The 24,749-nt window shown below is 32.5% G+C and overlaps 1 protein-coding gene across 1 annotated transcript; it reads left to right on the forward strand.

The window, feature by feature from the left end:
• Nucleotides 1-780: 780 nt before the first annotated feature.
• Nucleotides 781-23,051, forward strand: LOC115880779 (lysosomal alpha-mannosidase-like). The gene is made up of 18 exons (XM_030898061.1): nucleotides 781-902; nucleotides 3,972-4,091; nucleotides 4,150-4,252; nucleotides 4,690-4,771; nucleotides 4,822-5,007; nucleotides 6,568-6,773; nucleotides 7,055-7,191; nucleotides 8,239-8,372; nucleotides 10,911-11,136; nucleotides 11,192-11,391; nucleotides 12,644-12,843; nucleotides 12,901-13,106; nucleotides 15,352-15,689; nucleotides 17,136-17,412; nucleotides 18,805-18,934; nucleotides 19,151-19,269; nucleotides 19,326-19,475; nucleotides 22,696-23,051. The coding sequence occupies exons 2-18, from the start codon at nucleotides 3,984-3,986 to the stop codon at nucleotides 22,984-22,986; spliced, it is 3,093 nt and encodes a 1,030-aa protein (XP_030753921.1). The 5' UTR covers nucleotides 781-902; nucleotides 3,972-3,983; the 3' UTR covers nucleotides 22,987-23,051.
• The last annotated feature ends 1,698 nt before the right edge of the window (nucleotides 23,052-24,749 follow it).

Below are 24,749 nucleotides of genomic sequence, written 5' to 3' on the forward strand. Positions count from 1 at the left end.
CGAAATACCGAGATATGATTAAAACAACGATTTGGGCATTTTTTAACCGGCTAGGACAAGACACGAAAAACATTAGATGATCAAATCTATTTTCCCAAGGTTCCTTGATTAAAAATTGGTGTTTTTAACATAGCCATGGCGCTCTAGATTGAAATTTAAAATACAATTTTTTTGTAAGCGAAAATGTCAAAAGCATATGATATGTCATTATATTCAGAGTGTCATTTTCTATCGAATAAAGTAAAGAAATACCGAGGGTGTCATTTAAAAATCAAAAGTTGTAGCCATTTCCGGTAAGTGACCAAAAACAATTGTGTGACAAAACAAAGTGACCAAAACATCAATCAATACTAATTTATGTCATATATTAACATACTAAATCTCATTTTTTTATCTGAAAAAATAAAAAAGTTATAGGGGCATCTCAAAACCTAATCACTTTTGAGACGCATCCGGTATAGATAAATTCAAAGTTTCTCTTTTATAATATAAGTTGTTTATTAAATAAATGTTGCTGGTTTAAAACTCGTTTTTTTTATTTCTATAGTTTATTTAAATCATACATACATTAAAAATGAGTTTAATCAAGATTGTAGCGGTCCCTAGATACAAACACTCAATAAAAGACAAAATCCGTTTTTAATCAGAGTCAATATATATTCTACGTAACAAAGATGAATAGATAAACATAAGGGGATTTTATTCTGAATGAAATATAAACAACAATATTTTTGTAGTATTTAAATGTTCATCAATCAACATGATCTTCTGTAGTCTAATTGACTGATAAACTTTTCAAGTGTTTTAAAAATTATTTAAGGATTGTTCAGAACAAAATCAGCACCTGTTTGTCTAATTTAGCTACAAAGTAGTTGTTTCATTAAATACTTGAATTCATTCATGTAAGTATAAAATTGTAAAAGGAAAAATACATTTAAATGTAAAAAATTATGGTGAATGAATAATTTTAATGCATTTATGTCAATATTTATTTTATTTACTTTACTGCCTTGCAGATTTTGACTTATTTCTACTTGACATTTAGCATTATTTATAGTCCCCATTTAGCATTATTTACTGTTTACTAATAGCGGATATTCTGTTGTTAATTATTATTTAATAATTACACTTTAAAAATGCTTGAAACTATAGTCCAGTAAAGGAAGGTTGAAACCACAGTCGACCGGGACTTTTCAGGCGGATTGTGTACCTTCTGGGGAGTAGTTTTAGGGAAAAAGTTGTAATACTGTACTCGGCCAGCTTTAGCCAAAAAAATCAGTTTTTTGCCAATATCTGCCAAAATATACAATTTGCAATTTTTTTCTTGGAGTAAAAAATGTAAATAATAACATACAAAAATGGTCCTTATCATTTTTTACGTAGGACTGGTAGTTTTCGGGATATTACACCTCAAAGATCCCTGAATTTTCTCTCCAAGTCTTAACGCTCCGGATTTAGATTTCATAATAAGCGTATCATTGATTGATAGGACAAATATTTTAATAACTCGGCTAAAATTTAATATTTTTTGACAATACGAAGTTCATTTCAAGGTAGAAGCAACAGCTATCACGTTTTGGAAGTTGTTTGAATTTTGTCATATTTTATAATAATAAAAAACCCGGCAAACCATTCCTTGATCCAAAAATTTTCAAATTTTTACAAACGTATTCACTAATAATAGCTTATTTGTCAATTTTTTTTTGTGCGGGTGCCAGGTATCGCAAGCATTGCCATATACAATTTTATAAATCATGTTCCACAGCCCCTAGACCATCAAGAGGCGTAGGATGTCCCTTGGATGCTGATATTTCAAACGAAGTGATATTTCAAGTAATTTTGAACTTTTATCATTGATTTCTAACTCGTCATTGATGTTTGTTACTTGTAAGGTTATTATGCAATTTTCTATTGCTTATGACACTTTCCGGAAATTCCAAAAAAGCGGAAAAAAATACATTCACGAAAGTTTTTTTTATTAAAATGTGCTTAAGCTTAAATAAATACTTCAAACTTTCGGAGTTGCTTAAAGGGATTCTAAAAACAACTTTAAAAAAATCTTGACAAGTTTGTAAAAATCTGAACATTTTTGGGCTGAGGACCTTTCGAGCCATATTTAGCCGTAGAATGTAGAATGTTTAGGAGGAAAGTTAATCACCGCGACCTTATAGATCTATTGTGTGTTCCCCTTTCTTGAGTTATAACTCATCATACAGTCTCCGGGCCTTTACAAAAGCCAGTATCTGAGAGGGCTACACAGAGGCCCGCTCTCCATATTCGTACCTAAGTTCATGGCACGAATGGTCGTCGTCTCGGCGCACTCAGTGATAAGGTGTTCTGGTGTTTCTCCATTTTCCCCACAGAATCTGCATTCGCCGTTGTTTCTCAGCTTCAGCCTACTGAGGTATTCGTTGAGGAGACAGTGTCCTGTTAGAAATCCCGTGACAATCCGAAGATTGTTTTTACTTAAATCAAGGAAAACCTTTGATTTTTCTCTGTCGTAAGTTCTGAGGAACATTTTCGAGTGTCTTAGACCGTTGGAGGACACTCATTCTAAGTTACGGATGGAGTCTTCCAGATTCTTCAGTTCCGCTTTCAGTTGGTTCCCGTTTGGAAATCAGAACAGTTCTGGTTGCGAACTGCCTTTCTATCCCTTGGTGAGCAGGCACCCAAAGTAGGAGGACTTTATTTTCTTTGCCTAATTTGTTGAGCTTCTCTAGGCATTCTTTGACCAACTTCGAATTGATGGTTACCGAGTTGATAGCGTTAAGTGCTGCTTGATTATCGGATAGGATGGCAATTTCCTGTTTTCGATAGTTTCTATCTAAGATAAATTGTACGCATCTTTCGATAGCGTAAATTTCTGCCTGAGGGATACTGGGATAGGTGCCCATTGGTTCGGAATATTTAGTTTTCGACCCAAATACTCCTATCCCTCTCCCTGCTTTGGTTTTGGAAGCATCAGTATACCACGTTATGGTATGGTCTTTTATATGCTGAGTAAGCGTTTCTTTCTTCCAATCTTTTTGTTACTCAATACTACAGTGAGGTGTTTCTCAAAGTTGTAAATTCTTTGTATCTCATCCACTGGCAGTAGGAGAAGTGGAATTTTCTTTTTGAGGGTGTTCCAGACCTGAAAATTCTCCCATTACTGTTTCCGTCAATGACCATTCTAATCACTGTCGCATTGGCATAACTACCGACGACAATATGCAGTGGTGTTAGGTCTAGAATGACCTCCATTGCCGCTGTTGGACATGTTCTCATAGCACCTGTGATGCAGACACATGCCAGTCTCTGTATTTTGCACAGGTTTTGCCTTGCTGTACGTTGCTCTAGTTTTGTATACCAAGCAACTGCTCCATAAGTAATCATGGGTCTTACTATCATGGTATACATCCAGCGCAAAGTGTTATGGGAGCAGCTCCACCTATTTCCCGCCAGTCTTCTGCATATCATGAGAGCCTTTGTGGCTTTGCTGGTAATGTTCTTAATATGCCTGTTTCAGAGAAGTTTCCGATCCAGGGTTATTCCCAGATATTTCACTTTCTGTGATGGCAGTATTTCCTTTCCATCTAGATGGATTCTTTTCAAGTTTTTCAAACTTTGCTCTCTGGAGAATGGCACTACCGCGGTTTTATCTAGTTAATACTCAGCCCGACAGTCCTGCACCATCTCTCAGTGATGCGGAGTCCTCTTTGGATAAAAACCCAAAACTCGCAAAAGGTACAATCAGCCTAAAACTTGAGACTTGAGTCTTTTCGTGTTCTTATTTTCTGGACTACTATGCATTTTATTGAAGCAGCTATACTTAAAAAATTTAATGATAAAAATTAAAAACTCTGTTGAGAATTTACGGTGATATTAATACCATGAGTTTAAAATAGTTTTGTTTAAAGTTAAATAAATATTAGCTCAACACAAAATATAAAAAGAACCAACAATATGTCACTGTTAATAATATTTTACAGGTCTACTTAAAGATGCATTTCCAACTAATATTATTTAATGTACTCCTATTATTCGTGGGACTGTACAGTTTTCCATCAAAAAACTATGATCCTGTATCAGAAGCAATATGTGGATATGAGGTATAAATATAATATTATAAGTTCTAAATAGAATATCAACTTCAATACTTTGTTTCAGTCTTGTCATCCAGTCAAAGACGGTTTTATAAACGTTCACATTGTTCCTCACACTCACGACGATGTTGGTTGGCTAAAAACAGTTGATCAGTATTATTATGGAAGTAAGTTTATTAGAAAATGAAACAATTTAAAGTCTAGAATTGCACATGATGGAATATAAAAGAAAATCACATTTTGCAAATTTGGACGGTGTTCCATTGGGGTAGAAATTTTACTAACAATAAGGTACAAAACTGATTTTGAATAGGCTCATTTTTTTTGAGGCTCTGGGAGATAAAAGATCAATGAATGATAATTTATACTGCCTAATATTTTATATCAATATATTTCTGGTATTAGTTTCAGTTTCAAACTCGTTACCCATACCTTAAAAAATTAGTTTTGTTTCAAACTAATATATATATATGTTTTTTCAAATACACTTTTATCTCGATTTAGAACAGTAATATAATAATAGGTAATTTATTTTAAAGGTGAGAAACAAAAAGTACACTTACTCATTGATAGTATAATTACTGACTAAGATAATTTATTTCAGGCAACTCTAATACACAAAAAGCTGGTGTGCAATATATTATAGAAACTGTAATGGACTCATTGAAGAGAAACAAAGATAGAAGGTAACACAATGGTATTTAATAAACCATTAGCTTCTAGTACGTACTTGCAGGTTTATCTACGTGGAAACTGCATTTTTCTGGAAATGGTGGATCAAGCAAAGCGAGAGTATGCAGGAAGAAGTCAAAAATTACGTCAACCATGGTTGTCTAGAGTTTATCGGTGGTGGATGGAGTATGAACGACGAAGCTGCTACTCACTACCACTCAATCATAGACCAAATGGCGTGGGGATTAAGGTAATGCTATAATAGTGTTGCGTTTTTGATGTGTTCCGTGTGGATAATTAAATCAAATTCAACTAACAAAATTTATTAAAAAAATTGTGTGTGTACTATATGAGCATATTTGAAGTAAAACTTCTTACTAACAGTTATAAAATTGAAGGATTTGAATGATGAAAAAACGAACGAACGTTTGAAAAAGTGCAGTTTGAAATGTTGAAAAGATAATAAATTAAAAACTAATAAAAAATTTGATTCACATTCACAAAATTTGTATTAAAATGACCGTGTGTCCTCCTGTCTATCTGTCCGTCTGAGGACTCCATTCGAGTACCTTTATCCACGTGCCAAGATTAGTTCCAATCGACCCATAATTAAGAAGAATCCTGATTTCGTCCATCTAGAGGCATCGGTTCGAAACGTCGAGGGCGTCATCCTGTAGCCCGTCCACAATTATGCCGAAATAGACCCACATTTTTCTTCAATATCAAATCCTTAGTCCCACCCTGATGGAGATGTAAACAAAACGTCGTATCCAACTCACGTAACGTAACCTACCTACCAAATTTGGTCGCGATCAGACGAAAGAGCTGCAACAAGTCAGTTTTAAAAAGACTTAAGTTTTAAGTCGTTTTTAAAATTTAAATCTTAAGTCAAATTCGACATAAAGTTCAAATGATTTTAGTCTTAAGTCTCCGACTTAAGTCATTTTATTTCAAGTCAAGTCATTTTTGTAAAGATTTAACTCTACGTTCTACATTCTACGCCAATATGGCTGTAGAGGTTGTTGTTTCTATAAACGTTAGCCAGTTTATTAGGTCCTATACTGTTTTTAGTGTTGGTCCCTTTTATCTTTGTCGATTTTCTATAACCTTTTTGCGTTTTTACTTAGTAGTATTATTCTAGTTATTACTGTGGTTGATTTGCGTCCTTATGATAGATATGAAATTACTTTTGCAGGTTTAGGAAATAGAAATTAAAAACTGTTTGTTTTGAAAAGTTACTGATGTTTTTGTATAAATTTTCGTCTTTTTATGGCTATTTTCAACTAAAGTTCGCATGCGGTTAAGATTGCTGGTTATCTGAGTCCCTGGTATTGATCCTTGTCTGTAACCTTTCAAACATTAAGATTTTTTCTTTTCTTGGTCCCTAAACCTGTCCACTTTATTTCATAGATTTTCATTATATTGAATTATAATGACTAAGTAGATCTTCGACACATTGTTTTTTCGTTATTTATGATTTCATTTAATTGTATTAGTGGAATATTTACATTTTGTGTTTCAAGCAGCTTAAGGGTTTTATTTCATTTTACTCACCCAATTGCGATTTTTAAATATACAAAGTACGTGAATGCAAAGCTGTATGTCAATAATAGTAAGACTGGTTCGATGCAGTGCGATAGATTACATTTATTTCTATGCATACCAAAACCTGCCGACAACTCTTAACTGAGTCGACCGGTCCGAGTCGATTCAGTGCTCATCCTCCTTTAACCTGTTAAATAATTTCTTCTTCATACTGATGATTCAATAGCTGTTCTTGCTGCCAATAACAAGTATTTCTTTATTTTAGAAAACTTAATGACACTTTTGGAGCCTGTGGAAGGCCTAAAATTGGTTGGCAGATTGATCCATTTGGTCACAGCAAAGAAATGGCCAATATTTTCGCTCAACTAGGTTTCGACGGGTTCCTCCTAGGAAGAATCGACTACCAAGACAAAGCTTTCCGATGGAAAACTAAATCACCCGAATTTGTATGGAGAGGCAGCAAAAGTTTAGGTACAGAACTTACATTTAACTATGGTTTCTATTAATTCAGTTTAGGTTGGACCTTTGGTATCAAAACAGCAAAATAACACTAATTAACCCCAATACACCAAAACACCATATTTTGAAATATGGACTCACGTTTCGCTAACCATATCGCTAACTAGCATCATCATCGAACCTTGAAACTTGCATCCAGAGTTCGAAATAAGGTGTTTTGGTGTAAAATGTGAGATTGTATGGTAACCTGTGTAAATTTGCTTTAATTTTATTGTTGTGATAATATTTTTCAGGAGAGTCTTCTGATATTTTCACTGGTGTTTTATACAACAGATACAGTCCTCCTCCAGGCTTTTGTTTCGATTTATTGTGTTCTGACTTGCCTTTTATTGATGATCCAGACAGTTTTGAATATAATGTTGATGACAGGGTATGTTTATTTATAAGCCTTTAATATATCAATTTTAGACCAAGTTTGACCAAACAGTCTTGAAACATAAAAATATTAATTATCTATAGATTGTCAAAACTGCTCTCTAGATTTTGTAGTATTAATCTAGTTTATTTACAATAGTAGTACCTTGGTAGTACATATAGGGCTACTAAATCTCTCCAACTCCATGTTAGATTTGCATATATAGAACTACCTCAATACTTTGTTATGACCTAAATTTTATTGCAGTATAATACCTACAGACAGTTTCCGTAAGAGTGATGGTTTAGTACAAAAGACCTTTTTAAAAAATAAAAATAAAAATAAAAAGCTTACTTAAAAAATAGAAATACTTATAAACTTTACATATTCATAATTTAATTTATTAATACTCACACATAAATTTATTATTCATCTAGGTATCTAATGATTAGCCTATAGATAAACTTAAAAGGCAAATAAAAGATTAAAATAATAAAATACTCAGTCTCAAGCTGGGTCTTAAGTGTACATTAGACCGAGACTTTGAGTCTTTTTTCTTTATAATTTACAAATTAGGTCTCTTTGAGAAAAATGGATACCTTCTTTAAATTTCAAATAAAAGATATTAAAAAATATGTGAATAAATGAATTACTGAATGACTAAATAAACAAAAATGTTGAATGATTAAACAAACATAATAATATTTGTTTAAATAATGATAATAATATTTTTACATAGATTTGATATATTAAATTAATAGTATAAAAATATTATATTCTCTGCAAATATAGAAGCACTTTCTGAGCTGAAATATGGTTTAGATTTATTGCAATTATGTTTACAAAAAAATATTCTTAAAAATAGTTTTTTATAACGTGATAAAATTCAAGGTGTCACATACATTTTCAATAAGCTTCAAAGGCTACTTAAATATTAACCAAAAAAGGTGATATAAACATGAACAGATACAACAGAATTGTCAAACATATGTATACCTAAAAAATTGTAATAAATCTATATAGAAATTAATATCAAAAAACAATAATTATTTCTCTTTTAAGGTGAATGACTTCATCAAATACGTAGATGGGGCAACTCAAATTTATAACACTAGTAACATTCTGATTACTATGGGTGATGATTTTAATTATCAAGATGCAGAAGCCTGGTTTATAAACTTGGATAAACTGATATAGTAAGGAAATAATAAATTGATAAATAGAAGAAAGATTGAACTGAATAAGGAAACTGAACCAATTTTACGGAATATTCAATACCCATTTCGGCAGATATTTTTCAGCGACTTACTTTGAAGTATAAATATTCTTGTCAAATGTACATAAATTTGAAAAGTAGATACTTCTCAGCAGATACTACACGAACTATTGAAAATATGCAGATACTTATCCCGCTGGGTACTGAATAAACTGTAGAACTGTACTAATACTTTGGTTTCTTAATTTATCAATAGTCGATACCCGAAATGAAGCAATTAACTGATAATGTAACTTCTAACATATCGAATCTAAATATTTTCTGAAAGAAGATCTCTGAAGATTATTACTACTAAAAACGAAAAATTAAAATTGTATATTAGAACCATCAGGGTTATAATAAATGGAGACAAATTTCTTCAATGAATATGTTCATTGGAATATAATTCAAAAGCTTCAGAGGAATTTGAACTATACCCAGTAGCCTTCTATATATCTATTTTCTTTCCAAAGCATTTTGTTTTTGTTTATTTGTAGCTCCAGAAATTTGTAGAATCGAACGGGCTACCAAATCAGAAACACTTAATAGACAGTACTAATTCAAATAATTTCTTACACATTACACAACTATTCTCTACCAAGAATTTCAGCATGTTATCATCTAATTAGTCTGCCCGTTCCAGTCAAAATCATTCTCTATAGCATCATCAGTTATAAATGTCCCAATTTTGTTTTGACTTATATTGTATATATATATATATATATATATATATATATATATATATATATATATATATATATATATATATATATATATATATATATATATATATATATATATATATATATATATATATATATATATATAGCGGTGGTCCTACAGCCTCTGCCGCATCCCGCATTTCGATCGTTATTTTTCTCTGTCCTTTTCGTCATCTCTAATGGTCCTATCACTCATTATTCTTCTAGTTCCTTCTTCCCATGATATCATTGGTCTTCCTCCATTCAGCTTTCAACACATGTCCATACCAGAGAAGTTGTCTTGTTTCTATGATCTTCGATAGTTGTGTATACCTTTCCTGTCTTCCTTTTTTTATCTTCATTTCGAATATGTTCTGTTCTTGATATCTGACACGCTCTTCTCAAGAAATCCATTTCCACAATGTCCACTCTTTTGCTGTTTTTTTTATTAATTGCCAGCATAATCTGACCTTTACGATAAATTGGCTCTACTATCAATTTGTAGATTGTCATTTTTGTTTTTAATTTTATTTTATTCGACCAAAATACTGAACTTAGAATTCGGATACATTTCTGCCCTTGCTGTGTTCTATGTTGAATGTCCCTGTTAGATGTTCCTTTTTGAGATATTATAGTTCCTAAATATTTGTACTCTTCGCATTGTTTTATATTGCTAAGTTCTAAGTTCCGGTTAATTTGTCCATCGTCAACCATTTTTAGATGTTCTGTTTTTGTCATGTTCATTTTCAATCCCCATTCTGCGTACTCCAATTTTCTGAGCATATAGTTAATATCTTCCTCATCATTAGCAACTATAACCTGATCATCGGCGAACAACAAGGTTGTTAAGCAATTATTACGAAGCTGTATCCCCATTCCTGAGCACTTACGTCTCCATATATCCAGAGCCTCCTTGCTATAGATTTTAAACAAATTGGGCGACAAGCAACGACCGAAGTTAAGTCTTTTCGAGATATTAAAGGGTTCTGATATATTTTTGCCAATTTTTACGGCATTTGTTACCTTTTTATAAATGTTATGGATTTCGCAGATGTATACCTTGTTTAGGCGGATTTTCGTCAGAGTTTTAAAAAGTTTTGCTATGGGTACCGTAACGTATGCTTTTTGAATATCGATAAAAATCAGATGGGTGGGTAAATTTCGAGCTCTTTCTCTTTTCAATGACTTGTTGCAAGGTGAAAATATTATCTAAGCTCAATCTTCCTGCGCGCAAACCACTTTGCTTCTCTAGTTCTTGGCTCTCCATTTCAATTCTCGATTTCAGAATTCTACCATACAACCTTCCCATTGCATTTGTGACACTAATAACTCTGTAATTTCCACATACATCTCCTTTTTTATGGATGGAACTAATATATGATATCTTCCAGTTTGTAGGAATATTATCTCCTTGTATGAGTCATCTGTTAAAGTAGTATGATTTGTTGTAAATATGTTTTCTGGTTCCGAGGCTTTGCCACATTTCATATTCCTAACAGCTTTTTCTGTTTCACTTATATTTATGTTTTCTGTACCCACCTGTATTTTAATTTCTTCTGTTGGTTCTTTGAAGTGTTCTCTGTCTTCTGTGAATTAGGTCTTATCATAATCTTGCCATTTTTCCATATTTATCATATCTATATGAGCAGATTGCTTGTTTTCTCGTCGAATATTTTTAATCGTTTTCCACGCCTCTGATACTTTTGTTCCGCCCATATACTTCGTGTTTCGCATTTCCTGTCCCAACTTTCATAAATTTTGTTTTGACTTACTTTTAGTTATGTAAATAAACGTCAAGAAAACGGATCTCTGTATAACTTAATATATTCAACTCCGTCCTGCTACGTCAAAGCCATCAACGACGAAACCAAGGACAGAACCTGGCTGTTGAAGCAAGACGACTTCTTCCCTTACGCCTCTGACGAACACTCTTACTGGACCGGCTACTTCATCTCCAGACCAGCAATAAAACGTTACGAAAGAATAGGAAACAATTTCTTGCAAGTATGTACCAATTATAATAAAATAACAGCTCGTATTTACAGAATTTTATTTGTAGGTATGTAAACAACTATATTCGTTGGCTGGTTTAGGAGCGGATGATAATAAAAGCTTAGATAACTTGAGAGAAGTGATGGGCATTATGCAACATCACGATGCCGTTGCTGGCACAGAAAAACAGCATGTGGCAAATGATTATTCAAGACAGTTGGAAAGGGCTATCAGTGGATGCGAAGAAATAACTTATTCAGCACTAAAGTAAGTTTAAAGAAACGAAAAATAAAAGATATTACTATAAATACGTATACCAATTTAGCAACAAATCATTGAGTGGTCGAAAGCCCGGGTTGTCCACAAGTATTCACAAGTTTGTCTTCATCATTCCGGCACCGGTGAATGCCTTGGTCTGCAATATAAGCACAACCGTTTTAAATTTTAAAGTAGTTCGAACTTCAATTATGGAAATTTAACACAATATCAGTTCAAGAAGATATTTTATTTCATGTATCTCTTCATTGAAGTGAAGCTGAAAGTTATATTTAAGTCAATGTTGTCAATGCAATTTATTTCTTTTTATAACATGATACCGTACTGTATAGGTGTATAGGAATTGTATATGTATTCTGTTCTCAAATATAAAGACAGTTCATTCAATGTTTTAGATAAATTGGTCATTTAAAGCTTTCATAGGGAAATATCTAGCTTAAAGATTCAATCATACCACAAATCGCTGTATACTGATTATATATTTCTTCTTCTTCTGGTGCCTTGTCTGTCTTCAGATGTCAGTTATCGTCATGTTTACGATCTGTTGGAACCTTTCTTTATCGGCTGCCGTACGAAATATTTCTTCAACGTGAGATTAGACCATTATCTGATACTGCGTATCCAGGATAGTTAAAGCCTTCCACTTTTTCCTGTATTTTGTGATGTAGTACAATGCATTTCTGCTCTTTACAGTATTCAACAGATTCCATTGCGTATCCAACATGTTGAGGATGTCCTTATTTGAAGGGTGCGAGATCCGCAAAGTTGATTACAACTATAAGTAATTATTGTCCTGGATTTTGTAGATACTTTCCCAATTACAATACAAAAGATGTTGTACTTTTATGATAAAAGTAGAGAAGATGTTATCAAAGTAGCAGTTTTTCTATCAAAATTTTCTTCCAGTAGGTTTGCAAAAACTAATTTCATCATAAAGTATAAACTGATATTAAGATAGAGGTTGTTACCTACATATATAACATACAACTACAAATAAAGAAACTTAAAATTTTGAAATTATATGACTTAATGTATTCTTAATTTTGACCTTTTTTCTTAAATAAATTTTGATTAAAATAGTATTTAAGTATTTTTTGTACAGAAGACAAGCAAATTTTAGAACCATCGAAGAATAATAAATAACCAGAGTTTAAACACACGATATATAAGATAAACATACCTAATAAGTAGGTATTTTGTATAGATACTGGATTCTTTACTAACTGCTACTTGTTTTTTTAAGTAAACTAATCCAACCCACTGAAGACCAAGAAACCTTTCTACCATTGACCACATGTCCATTAGCTAACATAAGTCAATGCGCAGTAACTGAAAACTCTGACAATTTTGTCGTTACTGTTTACAATCCCCTAAGCAGATCTGTAGACAAACTCGTAAATTTACCAGTCAGAGGAAACGCTTACAGTATTGTCGACAAAGAAGGTAATTTAAGATTACTCGCAGTATTTTCATTTTTTATGGTACCTAACAAATTTGCAGGGAATTCGTATGACTATGAACTGTTAGAAGTTGCTGATTTTGTAAAGAATATTCCTGGAAGAGATAGCAATGCCACAAACGATCTGTATTTCGTTGCAAGTAACATTCCGCCATTAGGATGGAAATCGTTCATAGTAACTTTAGATAATTCGTCCGACTCGAGAATTGTAGCATCCAAAATCCGCACTGGTGCATCTACCATTCACGTAAGATAATAAATAAATAATTTTGCTTTATTGTACAAAAAGCCAAAATAGCTTCATCGACAAAGCATTTACAAAAGAAACAAAAGCACAAAAAATATACAAATAATAAAAAAATATCATACAATACAAATCAATTCAAAAAAATTTACGTCATTAAAATTACAAATAAATATACATGGACATTGCAGAACACAAACCATTGTCTATCAAATATTATTTCTTTAAACTTTAAAAATTCTATTAACATTCAGTAGACGATAAAAGTGTTTAAATTTGTGTATAGATTGGCATTATTTACAATTTCCATTTTCATTTCCTGATTATAGATGTTTGCGCCTATAACTGCCACTTATAAAGTTTATGATAAAATTTGTCATGATCACTAGCAATATAGTATAATAAAAGTAGTTGTAAATAATTTATTATTTAATTAATATCATTAGTTCAGCTTCATCGTTAGAATATCCAATACGCAAACCAACCTATATGCCCATAGCTCAAATCCATAGCTATTGTGGAAGAAGAATGTAAAATATTTGGGAAAGGATTAATCACCGCAATCTTACAGATCTACTGTGTGCCCCCTTTCTTGAGTAATAACGAGTTATAACTCATCATACAATCTCAGGGCTTTGACAAAAGCCAGTATCTGAGACAGCTCCACAGACGCCAGTTCTCCATCTCCGACATCAGCCGTTTATGGCACGAACGGTTGTCGTCTCGGCGCTAGTATGACGTGTTCTGATGTTTCCCTATTTTGCCCACAGAACCTGCATTCGCCTTTGTTTCTCAGCTTCACTCTACTGAGGTGTTCGTTGAGGAGACAGTGTCCTGTTAAAAACCCCATGACAATCCGAGGATTGTTCTTATTTAAATCAAGTGAAATCTTTGATTTTTCTCAGTCATAAGTTCTGCTCATAGCCATTAGGTATGATTCATATCACAAGATAGAACGATGTATAACAGCATAGGTACAGAGTATACACTGTATTGACACGGCATATAAATCACACGGCAGGCTAACTCTGCCTAGATCCCATGGTTTAAAATTTCTATAAAATTTTACCTTGACAACAACATTATGGATGCCGAGACAGGGCCGGATTAAAACGTATCAAAAAATTTCACAGAACATAAACTATTGATAGACAGGGTCGTATTAAAAAAATACTGTAATTGACTGAAACTCAATTTTATTTACACAATACTTTTGTCTAAACAAAAATGAATCGTTAACCGCACATACTCCTCGAAAAGTAAAAATGAAAAAATCAATTAAACATTTAACTGTAGAGAATAGACAATTAAAATTAAAAAACATGCCAGGAGTTACAAACAAGAAGTAAAGAAATACCCTACCTAATAAAGTATAAATATCTATTGAACTAAATAATAAAATATCTATTGAACAATATACACATGTATTTGTACATACGTACAAATTATGTCCATCAATGGATTTATCTACGTAGCAAATTTTGTTATTCAAATTGCACAAATTAACAAATCAGCTAAAGGAAGAAAAGTAACTGATGAATTTAAATATAAATGTTTGGCGATATACTTTCCCGGGCCAAAGATATACAAGACGCTCTTGACAAATCTATTTTGCCTTCCACGTCCAGAGACCAAGAGATATTAAGAAAATGAATATGACATCGATATCAAATATGGCTTAGAAAATCTTAGTGTATTTGAGACTCTAGAAAAAGAAAAGTTGAAAGTTTCGATGAACCGGATGAACTTAATCGATATTGTGTTCTATGTATTGATGATATGAATATCAAGTTCAATTTATTTTATAATAGTGGTCGTGTAATATTGTAGGTTTTGAGAACCAGGGGAAAGGGAACAGAGAGTTTAAACCAGCTCGGGTGTCTAATAAGCAAAAGGTTTACATTTCCTAGAATATATTTATTAATATGTGTTCCTTTTTTTCAGTTTCTTTATCCTCTAAGTAATTTATGAATAAATGCTTCTGATAAAAATACTTATTTTTGTCCTTATGTTCCCATTGCACGTTAGCCGTTAAAGGTTAAATAACTATAACAATATCCTCCAAGAGCATTCTAGATACAAACAAATATTCAAACAAAAAATTCATACCATGCATCACTGAAGTCAATAGTCTAATTTTGTGTCTATTCATTAATATATTCTTAAAGACCTATTAAATGAATATGTTTAATTTTAGCATGCGGTATGTCACCAACTACACTAATTCTTAAATTTAAATTCTTTTTAGGCAACTAATGGCTCTTTCTCTGTCGATGCGGATTCAGGCCTTATCACGAAACTAATTTTAAACAACGTAACACTTTACCTCAGCCAAAATTTCTATTACTATAGCGGCTTTGTTGGCAACAACGGTAAGTCGGAAAACAGATCATCTGGAGCCTACGTCTTCAGGCCTGACGGTAACATTACGACAGTTTCGGAAAACGCTTCTGTTGTCTTCTACCAAGGGGCTCTGGTTTCCGAGGCTAGACAAATATTTAACGAGTATGTGAGCCAGATAATTAGAATCAACAAAGTGGAAAACTATATTGAATTTGATTGGGTTATTGGACCGATACCCACCAAGTAAGTACTTACTACTCACTACTATCACTACTACTCATCATATCCCGGTTTTTCGTAACTGGCTCACCCCTATATTATCTTTTTTATTCTTTCAGATAAAAAAAGTATTTGGCATAGTCGTTCTGAAGTCAGGTGGAATAGATTATGACTCTTAATGGCGGCACTGTCTCTGTCGGCACGGTCTTTGTTGACACTACTGTACCATTGTTGCCACTAGTATTTCCAATTGAAGGGATGGCTGCAATAACCAGGCAGCTCCACTTTTTTCCAAAATGTGATTTTTAATGAATTACCCTTTAAAAAAATTGGCCGATCGTTTCCTGCAACAATCCGTTCTCTCAATATAACAGTACATAAATGGCGACGTTAGTTAGAGCTGCCCTGCTCTGTGTTTGCAGTAAGAACCGAATAGCTCTTTTTCGATTTCCCACAAAAAAAATGGAGCTGCCTGGTTATTGCAGCCACCCCTTCAATTGACTTCGAAAATACTATATCTTAGTATATGACATAAATCAGAATTAATTGACATATTCTGTATGAACGGAAAGGACTACAACTTTTTATTTTCAAATGATACCTTCGATATTTTTTTTATTTTAGAGAAAGTGACATTCTGAATAGAATGGCATATGATATGTCAACTTTGACATTTTCAATTACAAAAAAATGGTATTTTAAATTTCAGTGTGTGCCAATTTTTTGCCATTTTTAATGAGTGTTGAAACCACCAATTTTTAATGTGGGCCTTTACAAAAATATATTTGATCGTATGATGTTTATTGTGTCTTATTAGTGGCTCATTAGCCACTAACTTCCAAAAAAACATGTTTTTCACATAATTTTGGTAACACATACTTGAATTTCGAGTCAATATTTCGCTACGTTTACTGTTGTTATTGAACTCTAGATAAAAGTTGTATCATTTCCGGTAAAAGAGGAAGTGACCGAAACTAGTTCTTAATTCAATATGTCAATCAATCCTGCTTACTGAAATTGATATAGCAATTAGCAATATGAAAAAGTATATCTAGAAAATCACTGAAAATTTAGGACAGTATTAACTTAGTGAAATTTTACACAGTATTAATAGATTGATTATTTATTTTAAATGGAACACCCGATATAGTATTAGATTGTATCTCAATCCTAGCACTCTATCAGAAGGAAAAGTTATATTAGGATTGTTAACTCTGTCCATAGCCCACTACTATACTTTATAAAACACTTGAATGTTAATCTTATTCTATCATACTGTGTATCGATTATCCTCCATTGCATAAAATTATGAAAATAAAAAATTCTCCACTATTATGTAGATAGATGCGACGATATTATGAGGATATAAAGTCCTTTAACCATATTTCTCAAGTCAATTTAAATTTTAAGTTCAAAGATATGGTAATAAAATTATAAGAAATTAACAAATAAAATAAATTAACGTTTTAGTGGAACAAATGGAATTGAAGTTGTATCAAGATACAGCACCAGTATACCTACCAATGGAACATTCTATACAGATTCCAATGGTAAAGAGATGTTGAAGCGCGTTAGAGATTTTAGACCTACTTGGCAATTAAACAATTCAGAATTTGCTTCGGGAAATTACTATCCGATTACGTCAAAAATTTCTATCAGAGATGAGGACCAGGGGATCGAACTTGCTGTTTTAACTGACAGAGCACAAGGAGGAAGTAGTTTAAATAATGGAGAAATTGAAATAATGGTAAACTGCATTATGTAACAAATATAGAGGAATACAGGGTCCGGCAGTAGTGCGTCGGGCATCTGTAGCTCCTAGAATAAAAAACTTGAGAATTTTGTTTAAGTGCGAACCTAAAGTATGTACCAGGATGTATATCAGGAAAATATTTTAACTTCTATAGGGTGGCTCAAAAAAGTGTGAGTGGACCTGGATGATTTTTTTTTAAATGGAACACCATGTATATTATTGCATTTTTGGCTTCCTTACAGATCACTTTACATAACCCTAAGATATGAATAAATATATTTTGATAGTTTCAGAGATATTAAAAAACAAATCAAAAATATATATTTTTCAGCCCTTCTTAAAAAAAATTATTAAAAATACAAGAACTGTTGTGAAATCAAAACTATATTAGGTATTTACTTTAGATGGTCTGTACTTACTTTGCTATAGATATGAAGATCGTAAATCATATAGGATGTTCAAAATTCTACGCCAAACTTTCTAAAATATAAAATAATTTTTCTTCGTTTTTTTTTAATGGAACACCCTGTATATTATTTTTTCAATACACGAAGAAATTAAAAATGAACATTTTTTGTATTTAGAGTATTTCAAAATTTTTAACGGTTTCGCAGATATTTGCGGTTTTATATTTCATATGGCATTTTCTACAGTAAATTTTTATCAAAGCCACCCAATGATTTTTCTCTAGTATTTTACCATTGAAAGCGCCATATGAAATAATACTGCGTGTATCTGCGAAACCGTTAAACATTTTGAAATACTCTAAATACAAAAAATGTTCATTTTTTAACTCTCCATCTAATAAAAAAATAATATACAGGGTGTTCCATTTAAAAAAACAAAGAAAAAATATTTTATATTTTAGAAAGTTTGGCGTAGAATATTGAACATCCTGTGTGATTTCCGATTACCATATGTATAGCAAAGTAAGAACAAACCATCTAAAGTAAATGCCTAATATAGTTTTGATTTCAGAACAGTTCCTGTGTTTTTAATAGTTTTTTTTAAGAAGGGCTGAAAAAAATATATTTTTGATTTATTTTTTAATATCTCTGAAACTATCGAAATATATTTATTCATATCTTAGGGTTATGTAAAGTGATCTGAAAGGAAGCCAAAAATGCAATAATATACAGGGTGTTCCATTTAAAAAAAATCATCCAGATCCACTCACACTTTTTTGAGCCACCCTATAGAAGTTGAAATATTATCCTGAAATACATCCTGGTACATACTTTAGGTTTGCACTTAAACAAAATTCTCAAGTTTTTTATTCTAGGAGCTACAGATGCCCGACGCACTATTGCCGGGCCCTGTATAATAAAAAAACTTTTATAATTGTATAACATACATTGCGTAATATAATCCAATTATCTTCTTCAGATTCATAGAAACTGTTTGCATGATGACTCATTTGGAGTTGGAGAAGCTTTAAATGAAACTGCGTTTGATGCTGGTTTAGTAATTAGAGGTTCACACTTTGTAACAGTGGGATATATAAATAACGAAAATGGTGAGTAAAAAACACATTTTTATTATTTTTTGAAAAAAATTAAAACGCCTTGTGTATCAGAAACCAAGTTGCTTAAAACATATAAATACGAGTTTGACGCCTACTCCTACTTTATATTTTCGGCGATAAAGCTTTATCTGCCTCAACATGATGTCAACATAAATATGAACATATTCCAATTTTCTTTTATTAATACATTTATTTAACATGTTTTAGGCGATTCAGTTTCTGCAATAGAAAAAGATATTGCACAAAGAAGATTACTTGACACCTGGACATTTGTTACACCACTGGAAGGCAGTTCTGACGATTACAAATCTAAATATGTTATGGAGGTATAAAGGGAGTATTAAACTCGATGTATAGAGTTAAAAATATTTCTTTGTTTTAGTATTCTGGGTTAACCAGTGGACTGCCTAAAAACGTTCAAATACTCACTTTGGAACCATGGAGAGATTCAACGTTTCTTCTCAGAATTGAGCATGTCTTTGATAATGACGAAGACGTTGCTTTATCACAGCCAGTTCTTGTAAAACTTAAGGTATAAGAAGAAAAAACAGATTCAACAATTTCAACTCACACTTTACATTGTGTCCAGCGGATATCAGATATGATTTTGAGAAACGACATACACAAAAATTACAAAAAAGAATCTATGTTTGTTCCGGTGTTTCGACGTAGCTGTGTACCTATTCTCAACATCATTTGCAACTTTGCGTATAGATTTTTCTCGGGGTAGCGAGTAACATTTGAAGATGCTAGCTGTGGTCACGAATAGAGCCACTAGATCGTCTAACGCTATAAATCATTTTTCGAAATTATTTTGCGCGGAACGTCTCAGAACTTCAAGAAAAGGTGTTCACCATCTTTCAGATTAATGACACAGTGGCTTCTTTAGATGCAGCTACTCCATTTAAACTCTAAATAATCCGCTATTTTACTCTAAGGTTGCCTAAAGCATGTCTTGCACTTGTGCGAAGCGCGGTGCGACCAAGCGCAGCGAATTTTTGATAGGCGCGCTAATTTATGCGCTTAGGTTTTTTCGTACGCGGTTGGTATTTAAAGTTGTTTTGAGCTGACCCTTTCAATTTTAGTATTATCTCTGTAACGGTTTGAGAAAGGTGTATTAAAACTTCATTATGTCCTCAAGTTCCAGCAACAATTCAGAGCGAGATTTTCTTATTTTATATACAATAGCTAAAGAAAAAGAAATGCGTGAGAACAAAAAGAGAAAATCTTGGATTAATAACATTAATATAAAAAGAAATACGTATGGAAAATACACCTTCATTCAGATGTGAGGAACACGAAAACAGGAAGGCGAAAGAAAATTTTTCAAGTATTATAGAACGGCCCACGAAAAATTTGCTGAACTTCTTTTTTTGTTAAAACCAAATATAGAGCGTCAAACTTCTAGATTTCGCTGCCCAATTGGCGTTAAGAAAAGACTTTGAGTTTGTCTCAGGCAAGTTTTTAATAGTGTCTAAATAAAATTAATAGAGAATAATTAATAGAGAAATAGAGAATATTATTTTATGTAATGCATGTTTCCTTAAATGGGTATATCTTTTCTTTATTCTAAATTAAGTAGTTTGTACATTGGTAGAAATGTTTGCTGTATAATCAAAATTAATGTTTCATCATCCATGATCTCAATAATTAAATTTCAAGAAACAAATTCAAAAAAAAACAAACTGGTTCTTGACTAAACACATCATAAATTCCAATCAGTACTACATTAATCGTAGAATCATTATTATAAATTCCAATTAGTAATACATTAATCGTAGAATCATTATTATTTAACAAATTATATATAGCTCAAGCAAAATACCGTCAGATTGGCTTAAATCAGCATTCGTAACCCTGCCAAAGAAAGCCAACGCCTCACAATGTGATGACTATCGGATGATAAGCCTTATGTTCCATGTCCTCAAAACCTTTCTTAGAATCATTCACACGCGAATCTACAAGAAGTGCGAAAATCAGATGGACAACACCCAGTTCTTCAGAAACGGACTCGGAACGCGTGAAGCACTCTTCTCCCTAAATGTAATGACACAGAGGTGTAGAGACATGAATATGAATGAATTTGCATGCTTCATAGACTATCGTAAGGCGTTCGACTGTGTTAATCATCAGATCAAAATTTTAAGAACAACCGGAGTTGATGAACAAGACCTACGTTTCATATCAGAACTTCATTGACATCAAACTACGGTAGTTGAGATGAAACAGTCAACATCGGAAGATATACAAATCAGACGGGGTGTTCGACAGGGTTGCGTTTTGTCTCCGCTCCTGTTTAACCTGTAATCGGAGACTATATTTAGAGAAGCACTGGATCGAATCCAGGGCGGAAATCAAGTTCAATGGAATCCCAATAAACAATATCAGATATGCCGATGATACGGTTATAATAGCCAACGATATACAAGAACTGCAAAGCATAATAGATTCCGTAGTCCACTATAGTGAGATGTTTGGACTGCATCTCAATGTCTCCAAGACCAAACTATTGGTCTTTTCTAAGACTCCAATAAATGCACACCTGCGTGTCAAGAGACAAACAATCGAACAAGTGACCTCAATAAAGTATTTAGGAGCTAACATCAATAGTCAGTGCGACCCGAAAAGAGAAATATTTTCAAGAATTGAGCAAGCGAGAAAAATCTTCGTGAGTATGAAATAATTTTTTACAAGACGAGACCTCGTGCGGATCTCAGATCTCGAATGGTCAAATGCTTAAGTCTTCTCATTACTGGGATGTGATTACTTACTAATGGATGTGAGAGCTGGACGCTAAATTCACAGACCGAAAAGAGAATAGAAGCCTTCGAAATGTATGTGTACAGACGGAAGCTGCGAATCTCATGGGTACAAAGGATCACCAACGATGAAGTACTGCAGCGCATGCAGAAACAAAAAGAGACACGGAACACCATCAAGGAAAGAAAAATGCAATACCTGGGTCATGTGATGAGAGGTGATAGATACAAAATACTGCGCCTCATAATAGAGGGCAAAGTGCAAGGGAAAAGATCAGTAGGAATACGCCAGAACTCATGGCTAAAAGATTTGAGGAGATGGTTTGAACTCTCGTCGGCTGGAGCAAGCGGTTGCTTCGCTTGAGTCAGCGGACGCACATATTATACAGGGTGTCCCAGAAATAAGTGCAAGTATTTTAACTGGTAGTATAGTTCAGTCCCAGAAAAACGTCTATGAGTTTTTTTCGCGAAAATTTTTTAGTTTTTAGTTAAAAAACATAATTTCTTGATAATATGGCAACATAGGTATTAGATTAAATTTACAAGAAAGAAAATCCAGAAAATATCCAGTGGTTTTCAAAATTTTAGCAAAAAATATTTTTCTTTGGAAATTTTCAAAGTAAAATAACTCCGTTATTTGAAAAACGATAAAGAGAAAATATGTTTCTTTTATCGAGATCTACCACCCCTTAAAATACTTGCACTTATTTCTGGGACACCCTGTATAACATAAATTTATTCCGCTGCACGGTTTTTCGCCGCACTTCGCCGCGCCGCGCTTCGCATAAGTGCGCGATATGGTTAAGGTTACTTTCGTAATCTAAAATCATTATAGGGTAGTGCCCTAAGATATGCTTTTAGATTACCAGATCAATTTTTAAATTCGATTTGTGTATAAATAAGTCGATCTGAAGTAATTTTATATGAATTAAACAAGGAAAATATATAGCTGATACATTGTCAATATACATATATTTTCATTGCATTTTTTAGGATCTCTTTACTGGATTCCAAATAGTGTCGTTAGAAGAAACCACTTTGGGTGGAAACCAATGGTTGAAAGACAGTAATCGTCTAAAATTCAATACCAACAGTACTTTGGAAGAATTGCTTATTAAACATGACAGTACTAATTCCAAATATGCAGGTGTAGTTAAAAACGCCTGGATTGACGAGAGAAGCGATAATACAAAGGCAACTATCAAAGATGATATAAATAATCTAGAAATAACATTAAATCCCAGCGACATTCGTACCTTTATTATGGAAATTACAAGACCATGATATTATTATGTGAAAAATAGTAAAAGTAAATAAAAACTGAAATAAACGACATATTATGTAATAGTTATTAATTTTTACAGACCTAAACTATTCCTTTCACAAAGTAAATAAATAACCGCTAGTAATAAAAATAGGTACCCAGGTTTTCCAGATTCCGCCATAGCACTCGCTCGGCTTTGATGAAAACATGAAATAGCATTCGCACGTTTACAGCGCAGCGCTTTCTGATGGAGCGGAGAAGATAGCCATCGCACACACGGCAAAATGCTATGTTTAGCTTGAAGAAAATCGAAATTACAATTTTTTTTTCGAATGTTCATCCACTCACTGTCTCAATTTTCTTTTCATAATGAGTTATATAGTAATAACCCAACAAGCAAAATGTATTGCTGGAACATTGCCAAAACTTCGCAAAGCAAGGTGTAACATTGCTTTTTTCATTGTAGGGAGGTTTATGCAAGGTGGCAGGTTAGCTTAATCTTCCGCCAAATAACATTGCAGTGCAAGGTTGAAAAAAATGTTGATGCAAGTTTATTGAAACCTTGTCACAACCTCGTGAGAAGATTTCACAATATTATTGAAACGTTGCTAATGTAACGTTCAAGAAAGTACTAATTTGAGATTTATTAGCAATATTATTAATTTTACGTCAATACAATATTGGTAAAATTATATTGTACCTATGTTTCAAAACTTATGGTCCATTAAACTTTCTATTTTGTTATAACTTATTAACTGACTTATTGTCAAAATAATATAGCAAAAAATAGATAATGTTCGAAATAAAAAACATTTCATTTATAGGAGAGTATACATAGAAATGATTTTTTAATATTTACTTATCAATTAATGAAAAAGTTTTTTTACGAACATTAGCAATTTTATGTTAAAAATAATACATCAGTAATAGGTTATAATCAACAGAAACATTAATGGGTATTAAATTGTAGACTTTCAGATAGGTATAATATACTTTTATTAATATTGTATTGACGAAAAACAAACAATATTGATAAAAATATGCATATCTCTATATCCATTGACTTAGAAAAATTAAAAATGCTCGGTGTAAATATATCCCTACCAAGAAAGTCGAATTTGTCAAGCAAATTGAAAAAAAACCTTTGAATAAGAAGACTTAGGAAGGAGCATATCAAAAATCTTAGGTACACCGCGATGGGCCTCAAATATGGCCGACTTTAATTCCGGTTTATCAGTGTCGTTCTAATTTTATTTAAAAAATGTAAAACTATGATGTAGGGTAGACGTGAGGTAGACTCAATAATTTGTTGTTTTATTTTACGTTGTGAATAAATGTTGGTAGTTATTAAAATTGTTATAAAAATATATAATTCTAATCAAAATAGATAAGTTATAATAAGTATTTATTAACACAAACATCCGATACGCTACTGAAGCAGGTAAGTCAAATTAACGGATCTAAATTCTTTGACATCTAATCTTTGACAAGTAATAAATAAAAGCTAAAATGCAAGAAAAATATATAATTTAGTTAATTTAAGCGAATTTCATAAATGATCGGTTTACTACACGTAGGTATGTATATTATACAGTCACTTACTAGCGAAAAGTTGTTCCATTATTTCACTCAATTTTTGCCGAGATCTACCGCACGCTACACAACCAACTATTTTAGAATCTTTTTCGATAAATCGCGATAGTGTCACTTCAAAGAAAAAAACAAATAAAAATTGGAAATTTATCACCATATATAAAAGAAAATAATCTTCTATTAAGATAGA

Source organism: Sitophilus oryzae, unplaced genomic scaffold, assembly GCF_002938485.1.
Source record: "Sitophilus oryzae breed Bouriz unplaced genomic scaffold, Soryzae_2.0 scaffold_1658_pilon_pilon, whole genome shotgun sequence".
In the NCBI taxonomy this organism is placed as follows: domain Eukaryota; kingdom Metazoa; phylum Arthropoda; class Insecta; order Coleoptera; family Curculionidae; genus Sitophilus; species Sitophilus oryzae.

Excerpts from the sequence above, each read along its gene's own strand:
- LOC115880779 (XM_030898061.1), top strand. The coding sequence starts at position 3,984 with ATGCATTTCCAACTAATATTATTTAATGTACTCCTATTATTCGTGGGA. Across the intron at positions 4,253-4,689 it reads TGATCAGTATTATTATGGAA|GCAACTCTAATACACAAAAA; the intron begins GTAAGTTTATTA and ends AATTTATTTCAG. Across the intron at positions 17,413-18,804 it reads ATGGAGAAATTGAAATAATG|ATTCATAGAAACTGTTTGCA; the intron begins GTAAACTGCATT and ends TATCTTCTTCAG.